Genomic DNA, 21103 nt, shown 5'->3' with positions numbered 1-21103 from the left:
CCAAGAGTGAGACCCTACCTCGAAAAACCAAAAAAAAAAAAAAAAGATTGACTATTTGTAATAGGAGATATGAAAGTACATTGTAAGATTCAGAGAAAATCCTTCTACAAAAATCCTAGGCAACCAAACTCTAAATTTCTTTGTTCAGAAAGTACAATAAGGCTGGAGAGATGGCTTAGCGGTTGAGGCACTTGCCTGCAAAGCCTAAGGACTTATCTTCGACTCTCCAGATCCCACATAAGCCAGACTCACAAAGGTGAGGCAAGTGCACGGTCGCACATGCCCACTAGGTGGTGCAAGCATCTGGAGTTCAATTGTAGTGTCTGAGGCCCTGGTGTGCCAATTCTCTCTCTCTGTCTCTCTCGCTTGCTCACTCACTCTGTCTAAAATAAAATAAAATAAACCTTAAAGTACAATAAACATAAATGATAAAGCTCTTTCAATCCAACCAGCCAACCCCAGCACACAAGGCCATTTATTGACCATCTGGCACAGGTGATATCAAAACACTGACTTTGAGTTCTTTCTGATGGGAAAAGTGCTGAATCTTGCGGATTTACTGTGTTTAGTTTGGTATCACATTTATAGGAGTTAGGTATCACCCCCCAGATCTATTTGGCTTGAATCAGGATGCAAATAAGGTTGCATCTTCTGAGCAGGTGATAAAACTGAGTCTTAAGGGGAAAGAGCAGGAAGCATAAGAAAGGATGATCAGGACTGAAAATCTGCCCTGGGAAAGCCAGAAACTGCTTAAATGCCTGAGAGTAAAGAGTTTTGAGTTACCAGAGTTGAATTTTCTGTGCTGTTTAAGATTAACAGCCATCCAGTGATTGTCTGTGATATGGCCACACTATTGCCAACTGCAGTGTCCTTATTTGGGCACAGTGGTTTTCCAATAGATCAGAAAAGCCCCTGCTTATTTGTGGCAAAAAGATGGCCATAGATAGCCAGGTGTGGTGGCGCACGCCTTTAAGCCCAGCACTTGGGAGGCAGAGGTAGGAGGATCGCCGTGAGTTTGAGGCCACCCTGAGACTACAGAGTGAATTTCAGCTCAGCCTGAGCTAGAGTGAGACCCTACCTCAAAAAACAAAACCAAACAAAAAAAGAAAGATGGCCAGGCCAGCCATGTCTCACCATGCTTTCTTCCCTGGACTCTAGAGCCAGTCAATACCTGCAGGCTATTCCAGTAAGTGATGCTTGACTGGCGCTGTCAAGGCTAGGCGTCCCCTCTCGTTCTGTTGTAGAGTGATGTTCTCCATTGTTTCACACCTTCTCAGCGTCTCCTCCCCGGGGCATCTCTGTAGAAGCTACGGGGGGGGGGGGGGGGGGGGAATCATGCCTTGAATTAGGAGAGAAATGATAATACAGACTTGGAGAATGTAGGGTACCATCATTCATAATTATTAAGCAGGAACCTAATAATAAAAACCTATAGCATCAGGAAGGACTGAAAGACTCATTGGTTGGGGGATTTTTTTTTTTTTTTTAGTATCCTCTGAGGTTTTCAGCCAGATCTAATTCTGAAGGATATTTTCACTGAGTACCTTTGGCCGATATGAATAGAGTCCTTTGCATTTTATGAGACATTCTCATATATGATGCTTAATTTGAGCATTGTGAAATACTGGGAGGTGAATCCAGAACAGTTACCCTGGCATCACAGATGCCACGTGTGAAAGAAAGGGTGTTAGGTGATCTGCCCATGATCCTAAAAGCACTTATTGAATATTTTGGGTTTATGACCCATTATCGTTTTATTAAGGTCTCAGAGGAAAACAAAAGCACTGAGGGGGGAAATAAAGTGTATGTTTAGTATATCTTTAACCACTTACCTCTTTCTTATTGCAATTTGTTATATATTTGTGTGTGTGTGTGTGCCTGCCTTGTAAAACAGGGGTTTACCACTGGATGGATGGATGGATAGATAGATAGACAGACAGACAGACAGACAGATAGATATCAGACAAATATTTTCTCTAGCACTATCCTCTCAATACAAAATACCATGTATCACTAAAGGAAAGTTGGACAGTAGCGAAGTGTAAAGGAAAGAATAAAACTTACTTAATTCCTCCTGTGCTTTTTATTTTATTTAAGTTTAAAACCAACTATGAGAAGAGAAGCTTTAAAGTTCCCATCGAGTCCAATGAAACGCTTGTGGATGCCGTGATCAACAATGTGTCGGAGGCCATGGAGACGCTGACCCGCATCCGAGAGGAGATGGTTCCCATCCCAGGATCTGTAAATGGGGTCAATGCCCTGGGACTAGTTGTGTTCTCCATGTGCTTCGGGTTTGTGATTGGGAACATGAAGGAGCAGGGACAAGCCCTGAGAGATTTCTTCGATTCGCTTAATGAAGCCATCATGAGATTGGTAGCAGTGATCATGTGGTATGTATCTTCATGCGCTCGGTAGCTCTGTACAGAATGCTTACTGCCATCAGCATGGGTTCTGTGCTGAGAAAGATCACTGAGTCAGAAGAGCAATTGTAATGATCTCACTCTGGAAACTGCAATGAGTTTTCTGGGACCTCAGAGGCCTTGAACCTATCTGTAAAGCCTCTCTTAATAAGTTGACTTCCTTTGACCCCATCCACCCACTTTATATATAGTCATTGAGTGTCTACTATATGATAAGGTTGGAGTGTCATGCACTATAGATGCCCCAGGAGAGAGAGAAGACAAGAACGCCCCATCTTATACACTCTTAAGAGGTACAGGCAGCAAATAAGCAAACAAATGTGTCATATTCTTGAGTCACAAATACTATGAAAAAAGTAACATGGAATATCAAGGGATGGAAAAGAAGGCCTAAAAGGTCTCTTCAGTACCTCCTTTTTTCTAAGACCAAAGTGAATAAAAAGAGCCAGTCCCACAAAGGACCAGGAGAAGAACTTTCCCAGTAGAGGGAAAAGCAAACACAGACACCCCAGATCATGAGGAAAAATGTCGTTTCCCTTCTCTGAGCCCTGAGAAAGATCTGTACGTGGCAGATTCCTGCAATGTACAGGAGGCTCATGGGAAGAATTATGGAATACTAAGCCACGATTTATAACAGAACTTCCTTTAATAAAGTTCAGAGCAGGAGACAAAGGGAAAGACTAAACCCAAATAGAAACGCTGACCTTGGAAAGTAAACTCTCCCCAGGAGGGAGAGAGCCCTTTGCTTGCTATAGGCCTCATATGGGGGTTGCTTTTTCTTTTATCCTTGATTTTTAATATCCAGAGTCCTCCTTGGCACCTGGGGCAGGAAGGCATCGATTGCTAAGAAAAGCACTCACTTACCAACGTGATTAAAATTGTCCTTTTTCACTCGTGCTCCCGAAGCCCAGAGAAATCCAGTTTTGAGGAGTTTGCACAAGATGAATGTGAACTTGGGCACAAAGACGGGTCATAATGTGGTTCCCCCCACAGGAGCCTCCAATTGGAGGGCCCCTTTGAAACCCTGGCAGGACTGAAAGTGGACATTTATCTTTATATTATTAGAATGCCCCCACCTTCCACCTCTTTTATGAAAGAAGTCCATTCAAAGGCCACTGAATGAACCTCAGAGAGAGCTTTCCTAGCCGTACACTCGCCTACACATTCAAAATTGAATTATTACGTTTCGGAGAACAGGTATTTCTACGGTTTCCTGGCCTGCATTTTTAAAGGACTTTTGAAAGAGGCATTGTGTTATTCAAGTTGCAGTAAGTCCTCCGCAGTTCCCAGCAGGTCCCGCTCCTTAAGAGTGACTGGCTTCTCTGGCTCTGGCCTTGTGTTCGCTTGTAGCTCAGTGTGCACATCTCACAAAGGGAGCTGAAGTCGGGCAGCAGGGCCTTTGAATAGGCACGGTTGTTTCAGTCTGTATAAGTCATTGCCTGATCAGTTGCTCATTCTCAGAGTCTGCGAGGGGAAACTTTACAAATGTGACTAGCAGCCTGTGGATAATTACTCACTTAGAACACCTACAGCCTAATTGTACCAGTAGATCCACACACAGTATTATTTTTTTTCAATATTTTTATTTATTTATTTGCAGGCACAGAAAGAGAAAGACAAGATGGGCATGCCAGGGCCTCTTGCCACTGCAAATGAGCTCCAGATGCATGTGCCACTTTGTGTGTCTGGCTTTATATGGGTCCTAGGGATTCGAACCCAGGCCATCAGGTTTTGCAAGCAAGCACCTTTAACCTCTATGCAGCCCCTCCGTCCCATACATTAAGATTTTTAATAGCTCTGAATTCATTTTAGAGCTTCTGATTTGTAGCAAATGGTAGTGGTTTTCAGTTTATACAATGACACAAAATTTTCTTTGAAAATAAATTAAGTAAAATAGATTATTTAAAGGAAAATACTAAGTACTGTTTTCAGTGATATGTGGCAAAGAGAGAAAGTCACAAAGAGGCCCTAGGGTAAGAGACGCTGACTGCCGATCAGAAACACTAACCGGGCGTGGTGTGCAGGAGGGTCTGGCTTGGGAAGCAGGCTGATCCAAGGAAAATGCGCCCAAATGTTGGCATTGATATGACTCAGGAACTGAGCAGGGGTCAAGAGGCAAAAGAATGGATGGGTGGCATCTGAAGACTAGAAAAGTGACCCCCAGTATGATGAGAGAACTGGCTTAAGAAAATGGAGGAGGAGGGCTGGAGAGATGGCTTAGTGGTTAAGCACTTGCCTGTGAAGCCTAAGGACCCCAGTTCGAGGCTCGGTTCCCCAGGTCCCACGTTAGCCAGATGCACAAGGGGGCGCACGTGTCTGGAGTTCGTTTGCAGAGGCTGGAAGTCCTGGCGCGCCCATTCTTTCTCTCTCCCTCTATCTGTCTTTCTCTTTGTGTCTGTCACTCTCAAATAAATAAAGAAAGAAAAGAAAATGGAGGAGGAAATGTGTCCTCGGGCAATTCTGAGTGAAAGACAAACCCAATTTGGCAATATTTGGAAAAGAGAAATTAATAGTTTCTTACGAGTGTTGATAGTCTCCTGGGTAGAGATTTAGAAACCCTTTATTTTATTTTATTTTATGGTCTTTTTTCTCTCTCTACTTGGTAATTCACATGCCAATGACCTGCAGGAATCCCGACTCCCATGGCTGTGTTTGCTGTTTCTCCATAGGTATGCACCTCTGGGCATCCTCTTCCTGATCGCAGGCAAGATCGTTGAGATGGAAGACATGGGGGTGATTGGGGGCCAGCTTGCCATGTACACAGTGACGGTCATTGTGGGCCTCCTCATTCATGCTGTCATTGTCCTGCCGCTCCTCTACTTTCTGGTAACCCGGAAGAACCCCTGGGTCTTCATTGGAGGGTTGCTGCAAGCGCTCATTACAGCTCTGGGGACCTCCTCAAGGTTTGTACATATGGGTGCATACTCCTAAAATCAAAATGTGTCTAAGCCGGGTGTGGGGGCACACGCCTTTAATCCTGGCACTTGGGAGGCAGAGGTAGGAGGGTTGCCATGAGTTCGAGGCCGCCTTGAGCCTCTCATGTTGGAGGTAAGTTGAAGTACTTTGTTCTGAGTTTTAAAACTCAGAGTATCTAATTGACATTTTTTTAAATTTTTATTTATTTATTTACTTGAGAGAGAGATAGAGGGGGGCAAAGAAAGAGAGGGAATGGGCACACCAGGGCCTGAAGCCACTGCAAATGAACTCCAACTCCAGGTACATGCACCCCTTTGTTCTTAAGTGGGTCCTAGGAAATAGAACCGGGGTCCTTTGGCTCTGCAGGCAAACACCTTAACCGCCAAGCCATCCCTCCAGCCCGACATTTTTACCTGTGGTGCTGAGGCCATCCGCTTGGGATTCGGGGAATGGCTGTCTTCATACACTGCTGGGTGAGGGATGCAAAAGGGAAGTCCCACGCCCTTTCCTTAACCACTGGCATCCACATCTTCCAGTTGACATCTGCCTGGGGGAGAAGTAGAGAAATGGCAGAGTGACTTGGCACAGGCTGTTGTGGTGTGGGAATAGTCATCACAAGTGATGCCTCAGGGGAAGCCAGGCACAGGACAAGTGCCAAGTGACCCTGCGTGAAGGCACCACACTGATCTGGAGCCCTCTCCCCCACTGAGACACGTGTTGACTTAGTTCCCTTTAAGTCAGAACATGGGAGAAGGAGAGGAAGGAACTGTCTGTCCAAAAGGCCAAACACAGAATTTCTAGGAAGATGGTCAGCTGATAGGTCCTGTTGTGTCATTTTCAGTTCTGCCACTCTGCCCATCACCTTCAAGTGCCTGGAAGAGAACAACGGCGTGGACAAACGTGTCACCAGATTTGTGCTCCCGGTGGGGGCCACCATTAACATGGACGGCACTGCACTCTATGAGGCATTGGCTGCCATTTTCATCGCTCAAGTTAACAACTTTGACCTGAACTTTGGACAGATTATCACAATCAGGTACAAAGAAATAGTTCTGCTCAGTATTCTCTTAAGAATTTTTTTTAATATTTGGTTTTTATTTATTTATTTGAGGAGAATGAAAGAGACAGAGAGAATGGGCACACCAGGGCCTCCAGCCAATGCAAAGGAACTCCAGATGCATGCACCACCCTGCACATCTGGCTTATGTGGGTCCTGGGGAATTGAACCTGGATCTCTCAGCTTTACGCCTTAACTGCTAAGTCATCTCTCCAGCCCTAGGATGGTTTTAACAAATGAGAGCAAGATCAGTGTTGTACAAGGAAATTGCTTGGGAAGGGGAATCATGCATAAACAGGGGTTTGGGGCTGTGGGAGAAAAAGTTTGGTTTTAGACTTGTGCATTTAATCAGCTTGTCATTTCGTATGTGAATATTCTGAAGTCAAATTATACAGAAGAATATTCGGTACAAGTAAACCTAGCAACTACATTTCATTCCATGCCTTTATGTAGGTGACCTTTGTTCATGCTTTGGTTTTGAAGGAACTTTTCTTTTTTTTAAATTTTTTTATTCATTTTTATTTAGTTAGTTGAGAGCGACAGAGAGAGAAAGAGGCAGAGAGACAGAGAGAATGGGCACGCCAGGGCCTCCAGCCATTGCAAACAAACTCCAGATGCATGCGCCCCCTTGTGCATCTGGCTAACGTGGGTCCTGGGGAATCGAGCCGCGAACCAGGGTCCTTAGGCTTCACAGGCAAGTGCTTAACCACTAAGCCATCTCTCCAGCCCTTGAAGGAACTTTTCTTATGAAAAACTAGATGGAGCTGGAGAGATGGCTTAGAGGTTAAGGTATTTGCCTGCAAAGCCAAAGGTCTCAGCTTCAATTCTCCAGTACCCATGTAAGCCAGATGCACATGGTGGTGCATACTCCCGGAGTTCTTTTGCAATGGCTGAAGGCCCTGGTGTACCCTTTCTCACTCTCTCTTCCTCATTCTCTCTCTCTCTCTCTCTCTCTCTCTCTCTCTCTCTCTCTCTCTCTTTCTCTCTCTCTCACCCTCCCTCTTTCTCTCAAATAAATAAATAACTACATAAACTTTTTCTCTTGAGTTAACTTTTAGGCAATATGAGATAAATGTTTATCACACAAGTAAGGTTCAAAACTTAATTTTGTAGAGAATTTCTCTACTATGTTTGAAATATCGAGTGCAAAATAATTTTCCTTTCCACACCTTTTGTCAATCTCTTTGCTTCCTTGCTTCCTTCTGCGGTGGCAAATAGTGTTACAGCCAGTTAGTTTGGTACCCATCCAAAGATAGCCTGTATGTGTGTGCATGCACACACATATACAACCCTCTGCACCCTTTAATCTACTGAAAATGACTATATTCAAGGAGCAAATAAGTCTGCCAGCAATGGGAGACTTTAAGCCTCCTTATCCAGAATGGCTCTTCATTGTTGTGGGCTTGGGTTTTAATTATTATTAACAATGTATATTAGAAATCAAAACAAATCAGATTGTGTTGCAGTCAGGTTACAGGTTCGAGGGGAAGCTCTACAATGGCAGAGGAAAACGATGGCATGAGCAGAGGGTGGACATCACCCCCTGACCCACATAAGGTGGACAACAGGAACAGGAAAGTGTGCCAAACACTAGCAAGGGGGAGCTGGCTATAACACCATAAGCCCACCCCCAACAATACACCACCTCCAGGAGGCTTTTATTTCAATTCCCATCAGCTAGGGAACCTAGAATTCAAAATACCTAAGTTTATGGCAGACACCTGAATCAAACCACCACATCCCGCCCTTGGCCCCCATAAACTGATAGCCATACATGAAATAAAATCCAATGCATTCATCGAACTTTAAAAGTCCCCATAGTTTTTACAATTCCAATGATGTTCAAACATCCCCATAGTCCAAGGTCTTTTAACTGAGCCATAATACCAAAAAGACCCCCCCAAAAAAAACCCATAATGGCACAGAATAAACATTCACACTGCAAAAGATAGCATTGGTCATAGCAAAGAAATATTCAACCAATACAAGATTTAAAACAACCAGGGCAAACATCAAACTCTGTAGCTTCAAGTCCAACAACTCTAGTCAATGACAAATCTCCAAGTCCAATAATTCTAACCAGCAACAAGTCTCTGGTATTCCAATTCCACCCCTCCAGCTAGGCTATTCATAGTTCTGGAAAACTTCACTGGGGCCGGCAGCTTTCCTTAGCAGCCATCTCGAGGTCCCGGCATCTCCACTGGGTCTCCACTGCAAGCCATGGTTCATCCTCATGGCCCCATGGGGTCTCCATGCAGGCATCCAGCAAACCTGCTTCCCACTGCCCATTTCCAAAACACAAGAGCATGTTGCAAACTCAATGACCCTCTCTTTCCTGCATTTCTTGTACTCTACAATAACAGGAGGGTGCCAATTTGTTAATCCAGGGGGGAATAAAGCAGACTTTGAAGAACAGGACACTTCTTGAACACTCAGGCCCCTTCAAAAGAGACTACATTCTTCCTGTTGCCCCAGTGCAAGTCAGCTGGCCCATTCTCAAAGGTTGTAATTTCTCAATTGCAACTGAACAGGCAGCAATTTGCCCAGAGATTTTTCTTTCTGTGCCATACCCCTCTGCTCACACCAGTTCATTTCTATGCAAAGCAACCCTGCACAACTTCTCAGGACACGGACATAACAGCAAGCTTCTCACACAAACTGCTAACCCAATCCAAGCAAAGCTTTTTTTCACCTTCATAAGCCAAACCTCACAGTCCATAGTTCTTACTGCATTCAGGTCTTTCAACTCTGATCAGAATAGTCCATCAAGCTCTACTTACAGCACTGCAAGACATCTCTTAGGTCAAGGTTTCAAATCCTTCCACATTCCTCTTGAAAATCAGCTCCAAAAGGCCAAAGCCGCACATTCAGGCATTTAGCAGCAATTCCACTTTACTGTTGCAGTCAGGTTCGCATTGCTGGTAGAAATCACCCAACCAAGAACAGCTTGTGGGGGAAAAAAAAAAAAAAAAAGGTTTATTTTGGCTTACCAGTTCGAGGGGAAGCTCCACAATGGCAAGGGAAAATGATGGTATGAGCAGAGGGTGGACATCACCCCCTGGCCAACATAAGATGGACCATTGCAACAGGAGAATGTGCCAAACGCTGGCAAGGGGAAACTGGCTATAACACCCATAGGCCCACCCCCAACAATACACTCCCTCCAGGACGCATTAATTCCCAAATCTCCATCAGCTGGGAACCAAGCACTCAGAACACCTAATTTTATGGGAGACACCTGAATCAAATCACCACAGATTGTTTTCATTTTTCTTATCAGACTTTTATTAGAAAAGTCATCCTATATATACAAAAACAGTGAAACAATATTGCAATAGACATCCTCCACTTGGATCTAAAATGGTTAATGTTTTTCCATTCTTTCTTCTCTCTCATCATGACGTTTTAGCTCACTGGTACATGGTTCAGGAGACATCTAAGAACAAGAGTTATTCTTCTACACATGCTAGTAAAAATAAGAAAAGAATTGCAGCATATCCAATCTAGCTTCAGATTTCCCCCAACAACCTCTGCAAAACGGCTTTGACAGCTTCTCCTCCCAGACCATGATCAAATCCAGACTTATGTCCCGTGTAGGTTTTATGGTCTCTTTTAGTGTCTATCAGTTACTCCACATTTTTGTGCTACATTTATTTAGAAACATGTTCTGTTTTCATATTGTGTACTATGGAAAAGGGGTGATGGTTGTGGGGTGCACTAGAATAATAAAATTAAGTTAATTGTGGCCAAGGGTCATGGACTAACCCAAGGTCCTTGGAGCCCCTGGTCCAATCTCACCACAGGGGAGTCCGGAAGATCAACGTCTCAGTCACCTGTAGCCTGTTCTTGGGCATGCCTTGGCATATTGACTGAAAAGCTTTGAATTAGGAAAAAGATCCATCTGCATGTGAGAGTTTAAACTAATGATAATGACCCAAACAAGGCAAAAAATAAATTTTGGCTCTGCCCCACAAAGCCCTGAAGGCTGACAGGCACCCACAGTATCAGAAAGCAAGGCTGCTGTTCTAGCGTCCCTGTGTATTTCTCTTATCCAGGTGGTTCAGGGTGGTTCATCACCACCTCCAAATTTCACCCAGTGGAAAGAAGGGAAACCACAAGTTGGCCATTCACATCTATCTATGCCTTCTGATTCAGCACTCAGTGACCATATAGCAGCTAGACATGCTAGTATAAAAGGGGAACATTGTGGGGCGCCATGAGCATTTGCACCCAGACTCATGACTTTATCTGTACTAGATCTAGCCAGTATCATACTATTCATAAAGCAGTTTCACATTCCTGATATCATGCTATCAAACAGATACGTAACAAACGATCTCAGATGAGTAACAGACATGCAAGCAGAGTCCACACCAACTCCACACATATAAAAAAACGCAGTGCAAAAGCCGGGCATGGTGGCGCATGCCTTTAATCCCAGCACTCGGGAGGCGGAGGTAGGAGAATCGCCGTGAGTTCAAGGCCACCCTGAGACTACAGAGTTAATTCCAGGTCAGCCTGGACCAGAGTGAGACCCTACCTCGAAAAACCAAAAATTTAAAAAAAAAAAAGCCAGAAAAAAAACGCAGTGCTATAGAACTTTGTTCACAAGTCATTTTGCTTTTGAATTCATAAATTAAAATTTTTTTCTGACCACATTAATTATATGAATTCAGTCTTGTTAGTCTTCCACGTTAGTAGGGGAATTATTAGATGAAAATCATTACTGGAAGTATTGCATTTTATTTGCTTTTATTTTTTACTTATTTTTTATTTTTTTGTGTTTTGAGGTAGGGTCTCACTCTAGCCCAGGCTGACCTGGAATTCACTATGTAGTCTCAGGCTGGCCTCGAACTCATGGCCATCCTCCTACCTCTACTTCTCAAGTGGTGGGACTAAAGGCGTGTGCACCACGCCCAGCTTAACCATTGCATTTTTTAAAATTTTTATTTATTTATTTGAGAGCGACAGACAGAGAAAGAGGGAGAGAGAGGGAGAGAATGGGCACGCCAGGGCCTCCAGCCACTGCAAACGAACTCCAGATGCGTGCGCCTCCTTGTGCATCTGGCTAACATGGGTCCTGGGGAATCGAGCCTTGAACCGGGGTCCTCAGGCTTCACAGGCAAGCGCTTAACCGCTAAGCCATCTCTCCAGCCCAACCATTGCATTTTAAATGCTCAAGTTCACCTGTGAGTTACTTTGCAGTGCTTGGGGTCCACATGCTAGGCAAGCGCTCTACCACTAAGCAATACCCACCCACCCCCCCAGCCTCTTGGACCTTACAAAATGTTTTCAAGAACATAGAAAAGAATATAGCTACCAGTTCCTTCATTTAAAAGCAGCTGTAGGGCTGGAGAGATGGCTTAGTGGTTAAGTGCTTGCCTGTGAAGCCTAAGGACCCCGGTTCGAGGCTCGATTCCCCAGGACCCACATTAGCCAGAGATACACAAGGGGACGCATGTGTCTGGAGTTTGTTTGCAGTGGCTGGAGGCCCTGGCACGCCCATTCTTTCTCTATCTTTCTGCCTCTTTCTTTTTCTGTCGCTCTGAAATAAATATATAAAAATAAACAAAGAAGTAATTTTTTTTTAAGTAGCTATAGTAAGCTGGGCATGGTGTTGTATGCCTTTAATCCCAGCACTCAGGAAGCAGAAGTAGGGGGATTGCCATGAGTTTGAGGTCACCCTCCATAGTGAATGCCAGGTCAGCCTGGGCTAGAGTGAGACCCTACCTCAGAAAAACAAAAAAGCTGTACTAAGCCAAGTGTGGTGGTGCACACCTTTAATCCCATCACTTAGGAGGCAAAGGTAAGAGGATCACCATGAGTTCAAGGCCACCCTGAGAGTACATAGTGAATTCCAGGTCAGCCTGAGCTAGAGCAAGACCCTACCTTAAAAAAAAAAAAGGCATAACGAGTGGAGTTCAAATCCCCAGTACCCATGTAAGCCAGATGCACAATGTCACATGCACCTAGGGTTTGTTGGCAGTGGCTGGACATCCTAGCATGCCCGTACCCCCACTTCCCCACCTCTCTCTCTCTCTTTCTCTCTCTTCCCATCTATCTGTCTCTCTACTTGCAAATAAATAAAATATTAAAGAAATTTTAAAAAATCAAAAAACTGGGGCTAGAGAGATGGCTTAGCAGTTAAGCGCTTGTCTGTGAAGCCTGAGGACCCTGGTTGGAGGTTCCATTCCCCAGGACCCACACTAGGGGGCCCATGCATCCGTAGTTTGTTTGGAGTGGCTGGAGACCCTGGTGCACCCATTCTCTCTCTCTCTCTGTCCCTCTCTGCCTCTTTCTGTCTCTGCCTGTCACTTTCAAATAAATAAACAAACAAAGAAATTAAAAGTAAATAACAAGTACACGATGGATCTTAGGTGGTGTGTTTGTGCGTTGATTCTGTAGCTCATTTCCAGATCTCTGAAGTGTTTGCTCCTCTGCTGATCATCTAGCTGCAGCATCAGGGACCTGACAGGGCGCTGGGACATGTGCGCTTGCAGGAAGCTCCCCAGTGAGAGTATTTGTAAGTGTTACCTGTTCCCACAGCATCACAGCCACGGCTGCAAGCATCGGGGCAGCAGGGATCCCTCAGGCGGGCCTGGTCACCATGGTCATCGTGCTGACATCCGTGGGCCTGCCCACAGACGACATCACGCTCATCATCGCTGTGGACTGGTTCTTGTGAGTATCCCCCAATCGTTCCCAGCTCCTAACAGCTCCACTCCTCACATTATTCTAGGGTGGCAAGCAGCCTGGCACACGTGCTTAAAGAACTCAAGAAGGGGCTGCAGGGAATGGCTTAGCGGTTAAGGCATTTGCCAGGAAAGGGAAAGGACCCAGGTTCAATTCCCCAAGACCCGCGTTAGCCAGATGCTCAAGGAGGCACATGTGTCTGGAGTTCGTTTGCAGTGGCTGGAGGCCCTGGAGCGCCCATTCTCTCTCCCTCCTTCTCTCTCTCTCTCTCTCTCTCTCTCTCTCTCTCTCTCTCTCTCTCTCTCTCTCTGTCTCTCTCTGTCAAATAAATAAATAAATAATAAAATATTTTTTAAAAACTCAAGAACACGCTAAGTAAAGGGGCTGCTTGGCTTGCAACTAAGTTGTCCTCGTGGCCTGACCCTGGCGCTTCTCTGGAGAGCCAGGCTGAGAAGCCATGCAGAGTCCCTCCCCTCTAGGGCTGTGGGGCACATGTGGCTGCTCTCCTTCCCACTCCATAAAGCATCTCGGAGTTGGGAAACCTGCTGTCTGCAAAGCCACCATAAATCAGCCAGGCCCTCTGTGGATTGCACAACACGTCCATCGCCCAGCAGCTGGAACGATGCTGCGGACCCCACATGCTGGCTCAGGCACTTCCTCCCGTTCCAACGCTGTAATGCAGGGCAGATGTTCCCGTCTGCACCGCGCGGGGCGGGGAACCAGCCCTGCAGACAGACAGCATTAAGTGGAATCCATTTGGGGCTCTGGGGAAATTTCCAAGAACTGTACCCCATGCATCCTCACACTCTAACCTAGGGGAGTCTTGGTGCACTCTTCCGTCACCCTCCCAGGAGACATGCTCTGTCCTTTGTCTCTCTCTTTAAGTTCCCTTCTGCTTTTGGTAAATTTGTCCCAAAGCAGGTGCCCACAGCACATGAATGCTGGGGTCCACGGGTCATCACCTCACTGGAACACTGTGACAAGGACAAGCACAAGGTGGGCACTAAGGCCAAGGGACCAGGCATGTCACTAGCATTGGTTTCCACCTCTGTAAAACAGACGCCCATGTCTTCTGCCTCCCACAGATACCGGGAGGATCAATTGCAATAACATTACCATATGAACGTGCTGAGCCCTCTGTCTGGCTCTGCGGCAGCACTCAATTAACACCACTACTTTTGGGGCTGGAGATACAGCTCAGTTGATAAAGTGCTCAGGAAGCCCTGGGTTCAATCCTCACCACTATAAGAACCATGCATGGTGTTGAAGGCCTGTAATCCTTGCACTTGGGAGGTATAGGCAGGAGGAATAGAAGTTTAAAATCATTCTCAGCTACATACCAATTTTTTAAAAAGATTTTATTTTTATTTATTTATTAGAGAGAGAGGGAAAGGAAGAGAGGGAGAGAATGGGCACGCCAGGTCCTCTAGCCACAGCAAATGAACTCCAGATGCATGTGCCACCATGTGCATCTGGGTTCCTTGGGATCTGGAGAATAGAACCTAGGTCCTTAGGCTTCACAGGCAAGTGCCTTAACCACTAAGCTAGCTCTATAGCCCTACATAACAAATTTGAGGACAGCCTGGAATCCATGAGACCATGCCTCAAAGAAAGAAAACAAAATGAATATTTTAGTACAATAAAAACTTCCACTCTCAAGATTTTTGAGATTTGCACTTAAAAATTATCCTTATCAGCCAGGCGTGGTGGCGCACGCCTTTAATCCCAGCACTTGGGAGGCAGAGGTAGGAGGATTGCCATGAGTTCAAGGCCACCCTGAGACTACATAGTGAATTCCAGGTAAGCCTGGGCTAGAGTGAGACCCTACCATGGGGAAAAAAATATATGTATATATATGTTTGTATATAAACATTATCTACAAAAGCTTTTAATCTACTACATGGTTTCTGTCTATTAAAATTTATCATTATAGGGCTGGAGAGATGGCTTAGTGGTTAAGTGTTTGCCTGTAAAGCTTAAGGACCCCAGTTCAAGGCTCGATTCCCCAGGACCCACGTTAGCCAGATGCACAAGGGGGCGCACGTGTCTGGGTGTCTGGAATTCGTTTGCAGTGGCTGGAGGCCCTGGCGCGCCCATTCTTTCTCTCTCTGTCTCTCTCTTTCTCTTTCTCTCTCTGTCGCTGTCAAATAAATAAATAAATAAAAATAAATGAATAAATAAATTTTTAAAAATTTATCATTATAAAAATGTCTAATATTTTTCATGTATTTAAAGGTTACAATAATGAATTCATTATATGTTGAAACAAGTAATATTTTTGTGGAAACTAATCATTACATTCCTTCCCCCCAAAAAGAAGTTGGTGAAAAGAATGGCACTGTTTTAGGTTTTGTGAGTCCACTGAATAGTATCAGACAGCTGACGTTGTCCTAACTGTCTCTGCATTCAGTGTGCTGTGACATTACACATCATGTAGTCTGAAAAATTCATGAGAACATGAGAGTTAGGGAGACAAAAGAGATCTTATTATTACAGAACAGTTATTTGAAAGATTTTTTTTATTACTTATGGGGGCTGGAAATTTGCACACCAGGGCCTCTAGCCACTGCAACCCATCTCCAGGCACGTGCACCATCTTGTGGGTGTGCGCTACATTGTGCACAGGCATCATCTTATGCATATGCATCACCTTGTGCATCTGGCTTAGGTTTGGGGGAGCCAAACTTGGGTCCTTAGGCTTTGCAGGCAAGCACCTTAACCACTAAGCCATCCCTCCAGCACCCCCCCCCAATAGTTATTTTTTTAAACCTCAAGGATACCCTTACCCTCTTCCAGGGGCCTCTGAACCATACTTTATGAATTGGAGGAAAGAGAAAATTAAAGTAAAAAGAAAACAAGTTAAGTCAATCCTCACCGTCTGTGCGCATGTCTTTATAACTTATTTATTTATTTATTTATTTGTTTGTTTGTTTGTTTGTTTGAGAGCGACAGACACAGAAAGACAGATAGAGGGGGAGAGAGAGAGAATGGGTGCACCAGGGCTTCCAGCCTCTGCAAACGAACTCCAGACGCGTGCGCCCCCTTGTGCATCTGGCTAACGTGGGACCTGGGGAACCGAGCCTCGAACCGGGGTCCTTAGGCTTCACAGGCAAGCGCTTAACTGCTAAGCCATCTCTCCAGCCCTCCTTATAACTTTTAGCAGAAATGACTATAGGCATTGTGCGTTTAGCAGGAAGTGATACAGTCGCTGGGTACGCCACACAGAGCTTAACCTTCCCCAGTCGGTTCACAACAGAAGATGGACTCCGGTGATGTTAACAGGGCTATTTCCTTTCCTTCCTGCCCCACCCACAGGGACCGCCTCCGAACCACCACCAACGTGCTGGGTGACTCTCTTGGAGCTGGCATTGTTGAGCACTTGTCACGACATGAACTGAAGAACCAAGATGTTGAAATGGGTAACTCTGTGATTGAAGAGAACGAAATGAAAAAACCCTATCAGCTGATTGCCCAGGACAGTGAAACTGAGAAACCTGTGGACAGTGAAACCAAGATGTAACCGACACAGAAATGTTTTCTTGAGCATTTCCTGAAGAGTTGGAAAACCATATGAAATGTGTCCATCTCCTTAAGCTCATTCCTGCAGTGAGCCTCTTTCCTCCTCTTTCCTCCCTATCCAATAGGCTTGGACACGATTCATCCAAACACAAGGGAGGACTTTGCAGCAGTCAAAATATATAGATTTCACACACACACACACACACACCATCATTTGAAATTTTAAAAAACATTTCATATTAGTCTTACCTAGAAAGGTATCAGGATAAAAAAAAAATCATTACCTTACAAATTTATATGGCACAATTATCCTACGTGATTGTTTTATGAGTTAAGAAAGTAAACAAAGGGTAGATTTAAATCAAATTTCAAATTTTAAAATTCCATAAGAACACAATTGAATTTAAGTTTAAAAACCTGACAACTGGATGATCAGCCATCAGTTGCCAGCTGGGTAGCAGAAGCGGTTTTCTAGTTTCTCTTCTGTCCTTGGCTTTATCAATAGCTGGACAATGTCCTCACCCAAGCAGCACAGCTGTGAAGAGGGGCAGGAAGTGACACTTCCATGTGACCTCAGGCGAGTTGCATCCCTAGGCCTCAGTGTCCCTGTCCAGAGTATGAGTGACTTCTCTGGGCGTCCTGGGTTGCTAGAACCCAGACTTCCTGTTCCATATCCTGAAAGAGCCTGCCTTCTACTTCCACTTGGAGCACCCTGTACAAGTGCCATTCCATGGGGCACAGGGTTCTCAGAATGGGCACTAGTGAGAGTGGACATTCTTCTCCAGAGCAGGATGGTATGTGCTTCACCAGGGCCTGAGTCCAAAATGTTGGTCATACACTGGCCAGGTGGAAGACCATTCCGGAAGTAGGATTTTTTTCATGAAACCCTTTGCCTTGTTATTCCCAACAGGAAAAGTAATCTCTTCTTCCCAAGACGGAGGGACTGCTCTTAAGAAGGCTTCCCACCACTCTTCAAATGACCATTAGACATTTAGGAGACTAGCAACTAGTGAGTATGCTCATGGTCTTTCCATGGAACACTATAAAGAGCTGAGAAAGACTAGAAGATGGTTGATGCTATCAAGGGAAGGTTTTAAAACACTGAGAGTATGGCTCTTCTTGAAGGAAGACTAAAAAGAGCTGCATTTTAACCTTTTTATTAACCTGAGCACTGTATCTCTTCAGTTCCGAATCACTCCCCAAAGAAATCTATGTACCGAAATATGATGTCACTTCTTCGATATCTTAAAGTCAAATGGAAGAGTTCTCTGGGACAGGTCCGTGAGCTGGGTAGGTGGTCTCCTATCTGAATTTTTTTTGTCTTTTAATCAGTTCTTAGAATGAAGGAAACGAGGTGTTTTTTTTTTTTTCTTCAGCCCTGGAGGGTCTTTTTTTTTTTCCGTCAAGTAAAGGTATTTTTTGTGTATGGAATTCCACATACCAAATCATTCAGAACTCTCAACTACAGTGGGATTCACTTAAGTTTTGTTTGTGTCCCTAAAAAAAAAAAAAAAAATGGTAGACGATGAGTCAGTATGGTGGTAACGTCAATGAAGTTGCAAAAAAAGATAGCAGGGATATTGCTTTCCAGCAAGGCAGCTCCTAGGTGTAAAGAAGATTTTTTTTTTTTCCTTCTTCTTTTTTTTAATCCCTTAAGGAGGATCTAGTCAAAAACATTCAATGAGAGCCATCACATAATACCGGCCATGTTTGACTTTCTGACCGAAAATGGTGAAGAATGGACTTAATTATGCTAACAAACTGAAAATCTATACATGCATCATCTGATCCACAACTACAGATTTGTTGTTGTTGTTCATAGAGATCCTGAGCATTACATGCATATAAAGGTAATGTTAGGCTGTGATGGAGTAACCATTCTTACGTGGAGCTCTGTTTGGGAAATACACTACAAAAGTTAATGTACATGGCAGTCATTTTATGTCACTAGTAGAACAAAAATTAATCATGTCAGATTAATGCTGTTACATGGTGTGATTTTTTTTTTATACTAACCATTTCTTATGAAAGCAGTTCCTCTAGGTGGCCTCTCATCAGTCCATCATAGACTCCGCACACATGTGGACCCATTGTGGACTGGGAAGCATTACTTTGTAGGTGTATTTTCAATAAAGACAAAGATAGTTTTACATTAATGTCTCTGCATGTTGTTATTATTCTTGTTTCCCAAAGGAAAATGAAATTTCCTTTCATGGAAATATGGCAGTGAGCTCTGGGCATGCTGAGGAAGGGTGCCATTCAGCATGGTAACATCTTGGCAGATGCCAGCTCAGGGAGTCAGCCATAGGGAAAATACATAATGGCATGTTCTGTTCCTCAGCTTCTTCTCAGTATTTATTTATTTACTTGAAAGGGCACACACTACAAAGGAACTCCAGATGCATGGACCATGATGTGCATCTGGCTTACGTGGGACCTGGGGAATTGAAACTGGGTCTTCAGGCTTTACAGGCAAATGCCTTAACCACTGAGCCATCTCTCCAGCCCTCTGCTGCACAATTTCTAAAACAGAAGGTCAAGCAGGAGCAGATGAAGGGACCACTTTGCTGTAACAGCTTGCACTTGCCTTTCTGTGGTGGTTTGATTCAGGTGACCCCCATAAACTTAGGTGTTCTGAATGCTAGTTCCCAGCTGATGGAGATTTGGGAATTAACACCTGCTGGAGGGAGTGTATTGTCGGGGGGCAGGTTTATGGGTGTTATAGCCAGTTTCCCCTTGCCAGTGTTTTTGGCACACTCACCTGTTGCTATGGTCTATCTTATGTTGGCCAGGGGGTGATGTCCACCCTCTGCTCATGCCATCGTTTTCCCTGCCATCATGGAGCTTCCCCCTTGAGCATGTAAGCCAAAATAAACCTCTTTTTTCACACAAGCTGCTCTTGGTTGGGTGATTTCTACCAGCAATGCAAAGCTGACTGCAATACCTACCGAGGCCAGACTCCAGTTTCTCAGATAAATGGAATTATTTTCATATTGGGTTAGAAAACAGTAACACCACCAAGAGAATTACCAAGAAAATGATTTCCTGTCTGTCCTTCAGATTAGGTATATTTGCCTCCTCCTACTATCATTTGTGAAAGGAGGTGAGGAACTTCTAGGCTGCTATTTAAATATTTTTATTTTTATTTATATATTTATTTGGCAGAGAGAGAGAATGAGCACACCAGTGCCTCCAGCCACTGCAGACAAACTCCAGACATGCACCCCCTTGTGCATCTGGTTAATGTGGGTCCTGGGGAATTGAACCTGGGTCCTTTGGCTTTACAGCAAACACCTTAACCGATAAGCCATCCCTCCAGTCCTTGGCTGGTATTTAAAACACAGCCATGCTGCTGCTGAGTGCTATATGCATGAAGAACCACTTATGTAAGGTTACATTCCCTCAAGCTTTATAATACAGAATTTGTTGGGCTTGAGAAATGGCGCAGTGGTCAAGACTCTTACCTGCAAAGCCTAACGACCCTGGCTCAATTCCCCAGTTCCCACGTAAAGCCAGATGCACAAGGTGGTGCACGCATCTGGAGTTCATTTGCAGTCGCAAGAGACCCTGGCACACCTATTTTTTCTCTCTGCTATCTCTCTGCTTGCAAATAAATAACTAAAACAAAAATTTTAAGAAGTTATTGGGCTGGAGAGATGGCTTGGCGGTTAAGTGCTTGCCTGTCAAGCCTAAGGACCCCGGTTCAAGGCTCAATTCCCCAGGACTCACGTTAGCCAGATGCACAAGGGGGTGTATGCGTCTGGAGGTCCTTTGCAGTGACTAGAGGCCCTGGTGTGCCTCTTTCTCTCTCTGTCACTCTCAAATAAATAAATAAATAAATTTTTAATGTAAAAACAAAAAGAATTTATTGCCAATGAAATAAATCTCTAGCTTCAAGTTATATGTGGAGAGCCTCCAGTTTTACTCTACCACCTACAGAAAAGGCTCGTAAGCAGGGTCCAGGAAACCCAGGTCATGACCATGACTGAAGTTGGCTTATAGCCCTGTCAATTAAAAAAAAAAGTTTCCTGTGTGCATTTTTCTATGGATGAAGTACTTAATTTTCTCTGCAGGATCTTAGTATGGAATTTTGTTGTTGTTGTTGTTTTGTTTTTGTTTTTTTTTCAAGGTAGGGTCTCACTCTAGCTCAGGCTGACCTGGAATTCACTATATAGTCTCAGGGTGGCCTCAAACTCATGGTAATCCTCCTACCTCTGCCTCCCGAGTACTGGGATTAAAGGCGTGTGCCACCACACCTGGCCCTAGGATGAAAAATTTTAAGAATCACTATGCTTGATGCTAATTTTTTTTTTTCCTAAGCATATGCAATGTTCATTCACATAGACAGTTTGGGAATAGAAGGAGGCTACTTATCACATCTGAGGGAACCAAACATGGTAACATTTAGAGGATAAATATCTGCATATCTCTGGAATGATTCTGGACATTTAGAAACATTCGGGGGGATGAGTGGGCTGGAGAGATGGTTTAGTAGTTA

At 44.3% G+C, this 21103-nt stretch overlaps 1 protein-coding gene across 1 annotated transcript in view; it reads left to right on the top strand.

Moving 5' to 3' along the window:
* Positions 1–18761, top strand: part of Slc1a3 (solute carrier family 1 member 3) — a 113755-nt gene extending 94994 nt beyond the window's left edge. The window contains exons 6-10 of the mRNA XM_045132799.1: positions 2098–2390; positions 5090–5323; positions 6178–6372; positions 12940–13074; positions 16402–18761. Of these exons, the coding sequence (XP_044988734.1) occupies positions 2098–2390; positions 5090–5323; positions 6178–6372; positions 12940–13074; positions 16402–16606 (1062 nt within the window). The 3' untranslated portion in view covers positions 16607–18761. The remainder of the gene's footprint in view (positions 1–2097; positions 2391–5089; positions 5324–6177; positions 6373–12939; positions 13075–16401) is intronic.
* Positions 18762–21103: the final 2342 nt, after the last annotated feature.

Source organism: Jaculus jaculus, chromosome 13 (genome assembly GCF_020740685.1).
Source record: "Jaculus jaculus isolate mJacJac1 chromosome 13, mJacJac1.mat.Y.cur, whole genome shotgun sequence".
Taxonomy (NCBI): Eukaryota; Metazoa; Chordata; class Mammalia; order Rodentia; family Dipodidae; genus Jaculus; species Jaculus jaculus.
This window is presented reverse-complemented; position numbering and strand designations above follow the sequence as displayed.